This window comes from Thalassophryne amazonica, chromosome 3, assembly GCF_902500255.1.
Source record: "Thalassophryne amazonica chromosome 3, fThaAma1.1, whole genome shotgun sequence".
NCBI classification, from domain to species: domain Eukaryota; kingdom Metazoa; phylum Chordata; class Actinopteri; order Batrachoidiformes; family Batrachoididae; genus Thalassophryne; species Thalassophryne amazonica.
This window is the reverse complement of record NC_047105.1, coordinates 64,804,774-64,819,252: the sequence shown is the minus strand read 5'-3', so window position 1 is coordinate 64,819,252 and position 14,479 is coordinate 64,804,774. Positions and strand designations below refer to the sequence as shown.

General features: G+C 41.4%; 1 protein-coding gene across 3 annotated transcripts in view; it reads right to left on the bottom strand.

Moving 5' to 3' along the window:
- usp49 (ubiquitin specific peptidase 49) overlaps positions 1–14,479 on the bottom strand; it is a 31,643-nt gene that overhangs the window by 16,451 nt on the left and 713 nt on the right. For 2 of the 3 annotated variants that reach the window (XM_034166569.1, XM_034166571.1), the window contains exons 1-2: positions 8,484–8,609; positions 6,732–8,212 (exon numbers count right to left, since the gene is read on the bottom strand). In XM_034166569.1, the coding sequence (XP_034022460.1) occupies positions 6,732–8,147 (1,416 nt within the window). In that variant the 5' untranslated portion in view covers positions 8,148–8,212; positions 8,484–8,609. Of the gene's footprint in view, positions 1–6,731; positions 8,213–8,483; positions 8,610–14,479 lie in introns of those variants that run through there. The other variant, XM_034166570.1, reaches the window with a different exon arrangement.

The following is a 14,479-nucleotide window of genomic DNA, read 5'->3' as shown; positions in this document are numbered from 1 at the left end:
GACCTTCAGCTGGAGGCAGATGAAACTATGTATGTGTGTAATTTGATGTGACATCGTTGTTCACCTGCATCCCCACTGCTGAGGCCTTCACAGCTGTGAGGCTGCTGGAGGATGCGTCTCTACATGAAAGGACCAAAACTTACACCAGACCACATCTGCCAACTCTTGGAGAACTGTCTTAACACCACATATTTCCTGTTTAGGGGGAATTACTACAGGCAGATCCATGTTTGTGCTTTGGGGTCTCCAGTATCCCCCATTGTGGCCAATCTGTACATGGAGCGAGTGGAGAAGACAGCCTTGACGTCTTTCACGGGCATCCCTCCCAGTCACTGGTTCAGATATGTCGATGACACATGGGTTAAAATCAAGCAACAGGAAGTGGAGGCCTTTACAGAGCACATCAATTCGGTGGATTCCAATATCAAGTTCACATGTGAGGATGCCAGAAACAACCATTTAACCTTCTTGGACTGTGATGTTACGATTGGAGAAAACAGGCAGCTCCAGACAGGGGTTTCCAGAAAACCCACTCACACTGACCAATATCTGCTCTTTGGCTCAAACCACCCTCTTGAACACAAGCTCGGGGTGATCAGGACTCTTCAACACAGAGCCCTACAGGTGCCCACAACTACAGAGGGAAGGGCTAAAGAACAACATGTCCGGAAAGCCCTCACAGTATGTGGGTACCCACGATGGTCCCTGGATAAAGTGCAGAAGTCCCAGAGAACAAAGAGACCAGATACACAGGAGAAGGAGCCAAGAAGAAGAGGAGTGTCTCTCCCTTATTTAGCAGGAGTAGGGAAAAAACTACAGACAGCACAAAATCCCAGTTTACTTTAAACCTGTTAACACCTTGAGACAGAAATTAGTTCACCGTAAGGACAGGATCCCTAGTTACAAACAGAGCTATATAGTGTATTCTATCAGATATCAGGAAAACTGTAACAAACACTACATAGATGAGACTAAGCAGCTGTTGCACAAAAGGCTATACCAGCACCGAAGACAGGGCGCCGGTGGACCTCAGTCTGCAGTTCATCTCCACCTTAAAGACATTAACCACACGTTTGAGGACAAGGAAGTTAAAATCTTTGCCAGAGAAAATAAATGGTTTGAGATGGGAGTGAAGGAGGCATTGTATGTGAAACAGTTGAATCCCAGCCTTAACCAGGGAGGGGGTCTGGGACACGCTTTGTCCCCTGTTTACAGTGGGGTACTCAGGTCAAAGCAGTTTCAATCTCTTGTTCATGGTAATGAGTCATTCACATCGTCAGGAGAATCGTCAGAAGAGCCGTCAGTCCCATCGTTAGGAAGGACAGCTGCCCTGCCATTAGGAGGGTGCTAACTAGAGCACAATAGGTGCTATTAGAGGAATTGTTTAGTCACTAGCCAATAGCAGTCTGCCTCTCGGTAGGAGAGGTCTGGTTATGTTTAAAAATCTAGCTTTTGTGGCTTCTGTTATTCTTCTCTACAAGAGTCAAGACAGATGTCAGACTACCAGAGCAAGAATTTTAGCTGAGGAAGCTTCTGCAATTTGAAGCGAAACACCCTCCCATCAAGCAACCCAGTCCAGTCAAAGAATCAAGCTTCTCTACTATGGAAACCACCTGGACAACTGAGATCCTTCACAGAAACAAGACATAATTTGATTGAGCTAACTGACGCTGCTAAGTCTTGTAAGACACACACACACACACACAACAAATCCACTGTGCTGTCTGTTAGCAGGAAGAGAGAAAGAAAAGCTGGACTCATTTCTAATGTGATTTTTTTTTTCTCGCTGCACTGAGGACGTACAGTCGACCGAGCCGGCTGCGTGTGTGTGTGCCTGTGTGCATGGGGGACAACGACACGATGATTTGATTGAGCTAACCGATGCTGCTTGTAACATATAAACAAAAGCTACTCTGCTGTAAGCCATCTGGATGCATCAAGACCTGTTCACATGAAACTCTGATGTGATTTTTGGCTGGACTGAGGAACTACAGTCTTTTTTTGGTCCGATGTCAGTGCACAGCATCACTGGACTACATGTTACAGTGGAACACCAAAATGTAAGTCCCTTTTCGGTTTTTTAGAAATTACTAAAATATCAAATGACAAGGATCTATTTTAGCCGTTATATAAAACAAATAATGAATGTTTTTACATTCTTTCAATGGAATGAATATTTCGCCTCGTTGAACGGTATGTTCCAGCTTTCACCTCATGAAATATTCGTACCACTGAACTCAAACATTCATTATTTGTATAATATGGAATACCTATCCACCTGCAATTATATGCCAAGGTCGAGGCCTTTCAGGTCATGGTAATGAAGCATACTCTTAAAAACTGGACGATGTCACATTGCTACCTAATGCCGCCAACTCAATTTCCTTTGTTGTGATCCTGAGGTTCTGTTGGACTTTTGCAACAAAAAAATTATCAAAACCTGCAAGTTAATTTTCCCCAATCATATAAAGTCTGTGTGGTGTCAGGCTTCTTATATTTTTGACTAATAGACTGTGGTCCAATGAATCTTTTAGAGATGGCTCAGAAGGAAGATCTTGACTTCTGGACAGAGCATTTTCACAGACAAAGTTGTAAAAAAGAAAAAAAAAGAAAAGAAAAAAATTCCCACTTGTGTTGTTAAACAAACATTAAAGAAAGGACATTTCTTTAAATACATTTAATTCTGAAATATCACAAGTGGAAGTCAAATCAAAAGGCAATGTGTGTCCCAACCTCCCTGTACATACAGTAGTGTTCATAATAATAGTAGTGCTATGTGACTAAAAAGATTAATCCAGGTTTTGAGTATATTTCATATTGTTACATGGGAAACAAGGTACCAGTAGATTCATTAGATTCTCACAAATCCAACCATACCAAGCATTCATGATATGCACACTCTTAAGGCTATGAAATTTGGCTATTAGTAAAAAAAAAAAAAAAAATAGAAAAGGGGGTGTTCACAATAATAGTAGTGTGGCATTCAGTCAGTGAGTTTGTCAATTTTGTGGAACAAACAGGTGTGAATCAGGTGTCCCCTATTTAAGGGTGAAGCCAGCACCTGTTGAACATGCTTTTCTCTTTGAAAGCCTGAGGAAAATAGGACCTTCAAGACATTGTTCAGAAGAACAGCGTAGTTTGATTAAAAAGTTGAGTGGAGAGGGAAAAACATACGCAGGTGCAAAAAATTATAGGCTGTTCATCTACAATGATCTCCAATGCTTTAAAATGGACAAAAAAAAAAAAAAAAAAAAAAAAAAAGACGCGTGGAAGAAAACGGAAAACAACTACCAAAATGGATAGAAGAATAACCAGAATGGCAAAGGCTCACCCATTGATTAGCTCCAGGATGATCAAAGACAGTCTGGAATTACCTGTAAGTGCTGTGACAGTTAGAAGACGTGTGTGAAGCTAATTTATTTGCAAGAATCCCCTGCAAAGTCCCTCTGTTAAATAAAAGACATGTGCAGAAGAGGTTACAATTTGCCAAAGAACACATCAACTGGCCTAAATAGAAATGGAGGAATATTTTGTGGACTAATGAGAGTAAAACTGTTGTTTTTGGGTCCAAGGGCCGCAGACAGTTTGTGAGATGACCCCCAAACTCTGAATTCAAGCCACAGTTCACAGTGAAGACAATGAAGCATGGTGGTGCAAGTATCATGATATAGGCATGTTTCTCACCCCCCTTTTGAACTTTTTTTTTTTTAATAATAGCCCAATTTCATAGCCTTAAGAGTGGGCATATCATGAATGCTTGGTCTTGTTGGATTTGTGAGAATCTACTGAATCTACTGGTACCTTGTTTCCCATGTAACGATAAGAAATATACTCAAAACCTGGATTAATCTTTTTAGTCACATAGCACTACTATTATTCTGAACACTATTGTAAGGAACAGTGTGTTCATGAACATGATTACTGTCTCTCCGCCCCCATTTTCGCTACATGTACTTATTCAGGAAAGGACAGATTTTAACAGAAAACAATATTAACAGTATTAGTACAATCCATTACATCCTCAGTACTGTGTGATCTGCTCGGCAACGAGCCTGTGATAGTTTGTGGTGGGCACAGCTAACAGTTAATCAGCTAACACAGAGTGGAGTCTGCTGTTTGGGAATTTTCTGTTTCATCACATAATAAATAACGATGCATTATCACACGTGGATCGGACTTTTTTGAGCCCAGCACGGACTTGTTTGTGGCTTTCTTGTGGATTACTTTTATATGTGGAGGACAGTTGTCTACCAAATTAGTAAGTTCCAAGTTCAGCTCACTGTGGCATTAATCTGTTATTATTTACGTTCTGATTTTCTGTTGTGTGCTGCAGAACTGCACAGGAACAGATGTCCATTTACTGTATGTCATTCGACAGGATAGTTTGCAGTTTAATAAATACAACCCCAATTCCAATGAAGTTGGAATGTTGTGTGAAATGTAAATAAAAACAGAATACAATGATTTGCAAATCCTCTTCAACCTATATTCAATTGAATACACCACAAAGACAAGATATTTAATGTTCAAACTGATAAACTTTACTGTTTTTGTGCAAATATTTGCTCATTTTGAAATGGATGCCAGCAACACATTTCAAAAAAGCTGGGACAGTGGTAACAAAAGACTGGGAAAGTTGATGAATATTCAAAGAACACCCGTTTGGAACATTCCACAGGTGAACAGGTTAATTGGAAACAGGTGAGTGTCATGACTGGGTATAAAAGGAGCATGGACAAATGCTCAGCCGTTCACAAGCAAAGATGGGGTGAGGATCACCACTTTGTGAACAACCGTGTGAAAAAAAATAGTCTAACAGTTTAAGAACAATGTTTCTCAACATTCAATTGCAAGGATTTTAGGGATTCCATCATCCACAGTCCATAATATAAATCAGAAGATTCAGAGAATCTGGAGAACTTTCTACACGTAAGCGGCAAGGCTGAAAACCAACGCTGAATGCTCGTGACCTTCGATCCCTCAGGTAGCACTGCATTAAAAACCAAAACCATTGTGTAAAGGATCTTACCACGTGGGTTCAGGAACACTTCAGAAAACCATTGTCAGTTAACACAGTTTGTCGCTACATCTGCAAGTGCAAGTTAAAACTCTACCATGCAAAGCAAAAGTCATACATCAACAACTTACAAATCTGTGATGGCACTATCAATACTGAAAGGTACAGCCAGGTTTTGGAGCAACACATGCTGCCATCCAAGCAACGTCTTTTTCAGAGACATCCCTGCTTATTTCAGCAAGACAATGCCAAGCCACATTCTACACGTGTTACAACAGCTTTGCTTTGTAGTAAAAGAGTGCGGGTACTAGACTCACCTGCCTGCAGTCCAGACCTGTCGCCCATTGAAAATGTGTGGCACATTATGAAGCGCAAAATACGACAACGGAGACCCCGGACTGTTCAACAACCGAAGTTGTACATCAAGCATGAATGGGAAAGAATTCCACCTACAAAGCTTCATCAATTAGTGTCCTCAGATCCCAAACGCTTATTGAGTGTTGTTAGAAGGAAAGGTGATGTAATACTGTGGTAAACATACCACTGTCCCATCTTTTTTGAAACATGTTGCAGGCATCCATTTCAAAATGAGCAAATATTTGCACAAAAACAATAAAGTTCATCAGTCTGAACATTAAATATCTTGTCTTTGTGGTGTATTCAATTAAATATATGTTGAAAAGGATTTGCAAATCATTGTATTCTGCTTTTATTTACATTTTACACAACGTCCCAACTTCATTGGAATTGAGGTTGTACATTTAATTCATATTTATTTCCTTGAAATAAGCGTGACTGCTGCGTTTTATCTCTGGAGCTTTTCCAATATGAGTAAAAGCTCAAAATAGTGATGCCAACACGATCGCTTGTACGTATAACAAAAGCTTTAAATGTGACCTGACTGTTTTAAATGCACACTAAAAGCAACTGATACCAATTATGAAGTTTCTACCTCTCTCTTGTTTATTTAAAACTGAAAAGGCAGTATAATGTTGCGTTTCTCGTTACCACTGTCATGAACATTTATGGTGGTGAATTGTGATTTTTCATTATATAAGTTGCACCGGACTATAAGTTGCAGGTCTTCTCAGATTAGTAAATAAATAAACTTGACTTATACTCCATAAAATAGGATAAATTATGGCACTTAACAAAAACTAAATCACTTAATTCAGTGTTGTATAGTAAAAGTTCGTAAAAAGCTTAAGTGCTGAATCAAAAATGTGGCATAGCCGTATTGCATCATGAAACGGCAAGAAGTATGAAGAATCTTGTGTTCCTGTAAACAATTCTATGCTCTAAACTGGTAGTTATTTAAATTAACAACGATAAACCTGTTTAGCCACAAGATTGTTTTTCAGGCCTGGTGATATGTATGGGGAAAACAAACCAAATTCAAACCCTGAGGTGCAGAAAGCAGAAAATCATGAGGCACTCAGAAATGCAATCATGATACGGAAATATTTAAGCAATTTATGGGTGACATGGGTGAGTTGTCCCTTCAGCTATTTGTGAAGTTATTCATGTCTGATACCAGATTAGGGATAAGGTGCTGCGGGTTGTATCATATAAGTCCATTTAGTCATATTAGATCAAGTTCAAAATGTGAACCCATTGTGATGTGACTAGTTTAAAACAATATTTCTTCATCATTTGATACACAAGGCACTCATACAATAAAACATATTTGCCGATCTCGCATGCCGATTCTCACCTGGCTGAGGAGCTGGCCATGAAATATGGTGTTGAGAACCTTTAGCACCTGCTTGGACAGTTTCCTCTTTGTGATGGGAATAACTATCCTGTGTTTGGATCCTTCAGTCTCCAGCTCCTGCTGCACTTTGTCTAGCAGCTCACACAGGAACTCCTGTGCGTCCTGCTGGTCATACCCACGGAAAGCTGGGATCAAGTTCCACACGGAATGCAGCATGGCAAAGGGGGACACCAGAGACCACCGGCCAGACCACATGACCCTGAAAAGTGTATGCAACTCATGGCACAGAGACATCTGCTGCCGGGTGGAGCAGCGAGGCTCCTTGGACTGGACCAGCTCTGCAGCATTTGGGGAAGGCGGAGCACTTTCATTTCTTCCCACAGGTAAATTCCAACAGCCTGCTTTCCCCATGCGTCCAAGAGGGCATCCTGGCAGTGTATTAGCACCACTGACTACACTTCCTGTCACATCCTTCATTCCTTGGGTGTGATTAGACTTGGCCAGTAGCTCCTCAGTCTCACACAGGTCCAAAGTGAGAAAACATTCCCTGAATTTCTGCAAGTGGCTCAACACCTGCAATATTGAGTTCATGTAGCATGTGTTCCCCAAGTTCCGCAGACCGGTGACACCTGGAGCAAGTCTCCGCCGTGTCACCACATGAGTGGAGTAGTATCGCCTCAGTTTAGCAGCCCTGCCATTCTGAGGGGCTTTACGTGACAGGGGTAGTAAGGAAGGCTTCTTGGGAGGAGGAGGTAGGCGTTCTGGAGGATCGCGAAATTTGCGAGGAATGAGCATGATAGTTGAACGTGGTGCCTGAGTAAGAAGCCTAGCACTCTTTCTTGGAGGAACATTACCAAGCTCTTCCATAAGTCTCTTTTTGACCTCTTTCTTTTGTCTTCTGGCTTCTTCCTTTTCTTCCTCAAGTTTCTTCTGACGCTGATTCTGCAGATCCTCATGTTTGCTCATCCATCTCTTCAGCATCTTTCCAAGGAGTGCTTTCCTCCTGTGACGCAAGGCTACCTGCATTGCAGGCTGTGGTCCACTTTCCCCAAAGCGGACTGTGCACTCTCCCCCAGTGGAGGAGCGTAGTGAGCGACTGTCTGGGCGACGAACAGTGGAGAGTGCACCTCTGAGGAGTTTAAGGTCTCCCTCTGCATTATCATTCAGTACATAGTCTTCACATGCAAAGCAGAAGACATCCAACTCACGCACCTCCATAGCCAGTGGGTGGTGCGACTCCTGAAAGTGTTTCAGTGAGTGCTCCTCCACGAAACGTCCACAGGACACATGGGAGCACTTCAGGCAGGCCCACACAGAATCGGTGGTGCTGCAGTCTACACACTGCCATTTCTGTGGATTAAGGATAGAATGGTCGTGACCCAGACGAAGGCGTCCCACGTGTTTACAACGATCCATCTCTGCAGCTACTCATGTGGCCTCAGGGGTAGGACACAAGTCCTGCAACCGAGCAGCAGCTCATTCTGATGCAGGATATATAAAGAAGCATGAAATTAGGATATGGCCACAATAAGTGTTGAAACAGATTAAGTTTTAGGATTACAATAATTACTCTAGTATGAGTTTAACATTGTGAGCAAAGGCCTTTCACATCTCAATCAACTTTTCAAAAGCTAATAACCCGATATTAATCAAACACCTGTAATAAGTAATACAAAATACAGATTTGTGACCTTGATCACAAATTTGCAGTTTACAACATATATGACTTGCAGAAAATTGAAACTTGCTTACTGTAAAATGTTTGCTTGATCAGGTTCAGGACAATTCATCACTACAAAGAACTCAATGGCAACTTTCAGCTTGATCATCCATGTCTACAATCACCACCAGGAAAATGCTGTGAAATAGATATGGAATCAAAAGCAGTATTATTAATTATTATTTATAAGCAATATTTGTGGAGTGTCTTTTTGGGGGTGAGGGGAACATGTCTATGAAAGTATTCCCCCCCAAAAAAGACGCTCCACAAATAATTCAGCAATAGAAACATGATTTCAATTTGTTTTCATTTATATAGCACCAAATCACAAAAGAGTTGCCTCAAGGCGCTTCACACAAGTAAGGTCTAACCTTACCAACCCCCAGAGCAACAGTGGTAAGGAAAAACTCCCTCTGAGGAAGAAACCTCAAGCAGACCAGACTCAAAGTGGTGACCCTCTGCTTGGACCATGCTACAGACACAAATTACAAAACAATTCACAAAAAATGTTGCCGGTGCACAGGGCGGTTTCTGGAACAGATACCACACCCATCTCTGGATGAAGCCGCACCTCAAACAGAGCGGAATCAAGCATCAGAAAGACAAATACAGTGTAATTTCTCAGCATTAAGCAACAAGAAAAAACAGAAGAAATACTAAACGAAACGCGCCTGGAGCCACTGCTGGAACAGTGTGTGTCTTCATCTCTGTGTTCCAGGACTCGGCGCTTGGACGGAGCTCATAGCACCTGGGTCCTGGAGAAACTGCAAACAGAAGCTGTGGAGATCTGTGTGCACGTCAGTGGACCACTTGCTCTGGTTCCTCGTCCAGAACAAAAGAGGGATCATCTCCATCATTATCAGAATCCACACTGTCTGTCGACACGTTGTGCGCGCTGTCTTGCTCCAATTAAAAAAAAAAAAAAAGTGTGCTGTGGTCACTGCTGTATCACTGTATTATGTTCTAAGCCATATATATTGATTTATAACAGAAAACTGTCTAAAGGGAGAATAAATATACACTCAACAAAAATATAAACGCAACACTTTTGGTTTTGCTCCCATTTTGTATGAGATGAACTCAAAGATCTAAAACTTTTTCCACATACACAATATCACCATTTCCCTCAAATATTGTTCACAAACCAGTCTAAATCTGTGATAGTGAGCACTTCTCCTTTGCTGAGATAATCCATCCCACCTCACAGGTGTGCCATACCAAGATGCTGATTAGACACCATGATTAGTGCACAGGTGTGCCTTAGACTGCCCACAATAAAAGGCCACTCTGAAAGGTGCAGTTTTGTTTTATTGGGGGGGGGATACCAGTCAGTATCTGGTGTGACCACCATTTGCCTCATGCAGTGCAACACATCTCCTTCGCATAGAATTGATCAGGTTGTCAATTGTGGCCTGTGGAATGTTGGTCCACTCCTCTTCAATGGCTGTGCGAAGTTGCTGGATATTGGCGGGAACTGGTACACGCTGTCATATACGCCGGTCAAGAGCATCTCAAACATGCTCATGTCCGTGAGTATGCCGGCCATGCAAGAACTGGGACATTTTCAGCTTCCAAGAATTGTGTACAGATCCTTGCAACATGGGGCCGTGCATTATCCTGCTGCAACATGAGGTGATGTTCTTGGATGTATGGCACAACAATGGGCCTCAGGATCTCGTCACGGTATCTCTGTGCATTCAAAATGCCATCAATAAAATGCACCTGTGTTCTTCGTCCATAACAGACGCCTGCCCATACCATAACCCCACCGCCACCATGGGCCACTCGATCCACAACATTGACATCAGAAAACCACTCACCCACACGACGCCACACACGCTGTCTGCCATCTGCCCTGAACAGTGTGAACCGGGATTCATCCATGAAGAGAACACCTCTCCAATGTGCCAAACACCAGCGAATGTGAGCATTTGCCCACTCAAGTCGGTTACGACGACGAACTGGAGTCAGGTCAAGACCCCGATGAGGACGACGAGCATGCAGATGAGCTTCCCTGAGACGGTTTCTGACAGTTTGTGCAGAAATTCATTGGTTATGCAAACCGATTGTTTCAGCAGCTGTCCGAGTGGCTGGTCTCAGACGATCTTGGAGGTGAACATGCTGGATGTGGAGGTCCTGGGCTGGTGTGGTTACACATGGTCTGCGGTTGTGAGGCTGGTTGGATGTACTGCCAAATTCTCTGAAACGCCTTTGGAGATGGCTTATGGTAGAGAAATGAACATTCAATACACGAGCAACAGCTCTGGTTGACATTCCTGCTGTCAGCATGCCAATTGCATGCTCCCTCAAGTCTTGCGCCATCTGTGGCATTGTGTTGTGTGATAAAACTGCACCTTTCAGAGTGGCCTTTTATTGTGGGCAGTCTAAGGCACACCTGTGCACTAATCATGGTGTCTAATCAGCATCTTGATATGCCACATGTACAGAAGGCCTGGATTATCATTCCTACACTCATATTGTTACATTTAATACAAAATAATAAGCGCACGCAGCAGCTCCTGCTGCCGCTGATGCTGCATTCAAGTACCGTCGGAAATTACACAACTTTTTTTGTTGTTCCAAATTCAACAGTTGCTTGTGGCAAAATAATTAATTATATCCACACAAAAGATTAATTCTGGCCTATGTAAGGTGCCTGAGCCCACTGAAGCTGCCCCCCACACAGATAAAAAAAAATCCAAGCAAGCAGGCTGAGTTTGCCCTGTAATTTCCAACAGTACATAAAGCAGAAGCAGCGCTCACAAACCGGCTTCTGCACTGTGTGAAAACATTCAGCTGCTCCAACGAAGTCAAATTAAACAATAACGTTACAAAAACTACACAAACGATTAAAAAATGTCAAGAATGACAGCAAAACAAGACACAGACAAACTGAGGTTTTCCGTTGCCCTTCGTTCAAATTTTTCAAGTTTAAAAATCTTGACGAAGCGCCAGCTGCAGGAATGAGGCTGCGCGAAGGTTACACGATGCCAACGACAGTCAACGAAAGTCCAGATTTCTTGTTTCGTCAGGGCTTCGTCACCCTTCGTTAAGTGCCGTGTGACTGGGCCTTAAGCTTCACTAAAAGACCCAGAATTTAGATAAAGTTGAGGCCAGGCCTGCTCCATTTCCTAATAAAATGAATTAAAAGAGTAAAAAGCATAGAAACATACTATGCTAGCCATACGAAAGGGAAAATAAGTGCATCTTAAGTCTGGACTTGAAAGTCTCTACAGAATCTGACTGTTTTATTGACGCAGGGAGATTATTCCACAGAAGAGGGGCATTATAAGAGAAAGCTCTGTGACCCGCAGACTTTTTATTCACCCTAGGGACACCAAGTAGTCCTGCACCTTGAGAACGCAAAGCCCGGGCCGGTACGTAGGGTTTAATTAGGTCAGTTAGGTAGGGAGGTGCCAGTCCATCCAATAATTTTATGGGCTAGTAGCAGAACCTTAAAATCTGATCTCACTGGGACAGGAAGCCAGTGAAGAGATGCAAAAATGGGTGTAATGTGGTCTAACTTTCTGCTTTGTGTCAAAATTCTGGCAGCAGCAATTGGAGACCCCTAATGCTGGACTGCGGTAAACCAGAAAACAGAATATTGCAGTAGTCCAATCTAGAAGAGAAACGCGTGAATCAGGTTCTCAGCATCAGCCATAGACAGGATGGTACGAACGCTATACTTCGCAGGTGGAAGAAAGCAGTCCTCGTAATATCTCTAATGTGGAGGCCAAAGGACAACGCAGGATCAAAAATTACCCCAAGGTTCCTCACTTTGTCAGTGTGATGTATGACACACGAGCATAGGCTAAGCGTTAACTGGTCAAATTGATGCTGATGTCTCACTGGACCAAGAACCATCATTTCAGTCTTATCAGAGTTTAAAAGTAAGAAGTTGCTAGACATCCAGCTTATCACTAATGCGAGGCAATTCTGTACCTTTTAAGTACAGAATCAAATTTTGAAGAGCGGTGATGAGTGAGGGCCCTGTTTCTAAAGTCTGAGGCTTTCATCCCACACAAATTAATTGTCATACTCAGGAAGGGGATTGCAAAAATATTCAACGAGTATAGACAGCAGTCAGTTTCAATTTTGAAATGATGTGATTTTATTTATAACGATACCATTACCGATTGTGCTAATCAGTCTGATTGTCAATTCCTGATCAATTATGTATGCAGAAAAATTTAGACCTATGCAGGTGTTTAACATCAATACAGTTATTTTTCTTTTTCTTGACTCAGAGGTTGATGCCATGATGTTAGACATGAAATCCTGAGTTTTTGCAACACAGAATAGACAGAAAACAACCCCAAAACAAGTGTGAACATGACCTCCCTAGAAGGCATGTCTTCATTTACAGTTAACAAAGGGATTATCAGTTATTGTTTCACTGTATAAAAAGTAATTATCCCAATCTGTTATTACTATAGTTGTTGAAAGCCCACACCTGCTCATTCTCAGTGTAATATGGAGTTGTGTCAAGAAGGGCATCAAGTGTAAAATCTGTGCCAAATCAATATGCAGATCCACCTCTGATCTGCTGTGGTGACCCCAAGTGAAAACAATGGAGAAGCCAAGGAGACTCCGACTTACTAAAATATAGATGCTGAAACAGTTTACGAGTGCTATCATTTTTCTTTATGTGTAGTAAATTACTGCACATAAAGAAAAATGATAGCACTAATTACATCTGCCTAGCAACAATGGAGGGCTGCAGTTATGTGCATAAAATATTGCCAAAAAAAAAAAAAAAAGAATAAATAGTGGCTGGGTTTTGGTTCAATTCTGTGGAGAAAGTGAAGGAACAGTTGGTTAAATTTTGGTGCTAATTTGCGTGTTTCTTTTTTATATAAAATCCTTTAACATTCATAGACAAGTGTTTCTCCCATTACAGTAACAACTTTGTTACATTTTCATGAGCTCTTCCTTGGACAGGGGTTAAAGAAAAGCTTAGCACATTTTGGTGGTAATCCAAACCTGCCTTAAAACTTATTTATGCATTCACCTTCAGTTTCGCTGACATTTTGAGATAAGTTTTCCGTGCAGCTCTTTCAACAGAATTTTCCTTGTATGCAGGTCCGTGTAGACATTACAGATTTACTGCTATATGAATAAGCATGACTGTATAGTTGCAAGGTAATGTTACACTGACTTCAGTAAAACTACAGTTTCTCATTAAAATTTAGTCAAGTATGCAGGACGTCTTAAAGCGACAAATTTCAATGAGAAATATTAAATTGAGGGAGCATGCATGACATTCAAATTTAGATTTTGTCTCTTTTCTTGTTTGTGTGTGTGTGTATATATATATATATATATATATATATACACCCCATTCTGCACTACCACAAGGGTGGTTGGTGATGCAACAGACAAAAGTCGGATTACGCAGTTTGGCCAATCACAGCCACACAAAAAAACTCCATCCGAGTTGTGATGGTGTCTTCCCACACTAATCTCCTACTTTCACTGTCACTCAGGTTTTGAGAACTGTCTGATCCAGATAAATTTACCAAACAGTACCATACTGTCTACATTTCTTAATGATTGATCTAAATTAAGTTTAACACATATTCAGTGACTTCAAAATGCTTTCACTTTCATCCAGACTCATTTTAAGAAAAGTGGCTCTAAAAGTGATCATTGGTAGTAAATAACCCTTATATTTAGATGATCCAGTCACATGGTCTCTGAAAATTGAGACTGTATAGAAATAGCTGTAATTACTAAACAGCAGCTGCAATATTTTTGTTAAACCACTTGAAAGAAACTTTAAAGTCTACCCCACAAGTACATCTTGATTCATTTTAACACTGCTGTGGTGGTGGTGGTGTGCAGACAAAATTGCACAAAAAGGTATCTGTCTGATTACTTTTGGGCACATTATAAATCTTTTAAAACTATAGCTGCAAACTCTGCAACGCTATAATTCACTTGCACGGTACATTTCAATATTTTAAGGTCAAACAGTTATTACAGTGGCTGCATCTTAACATGGCAAATGTTAAGAATCACAAAAGTT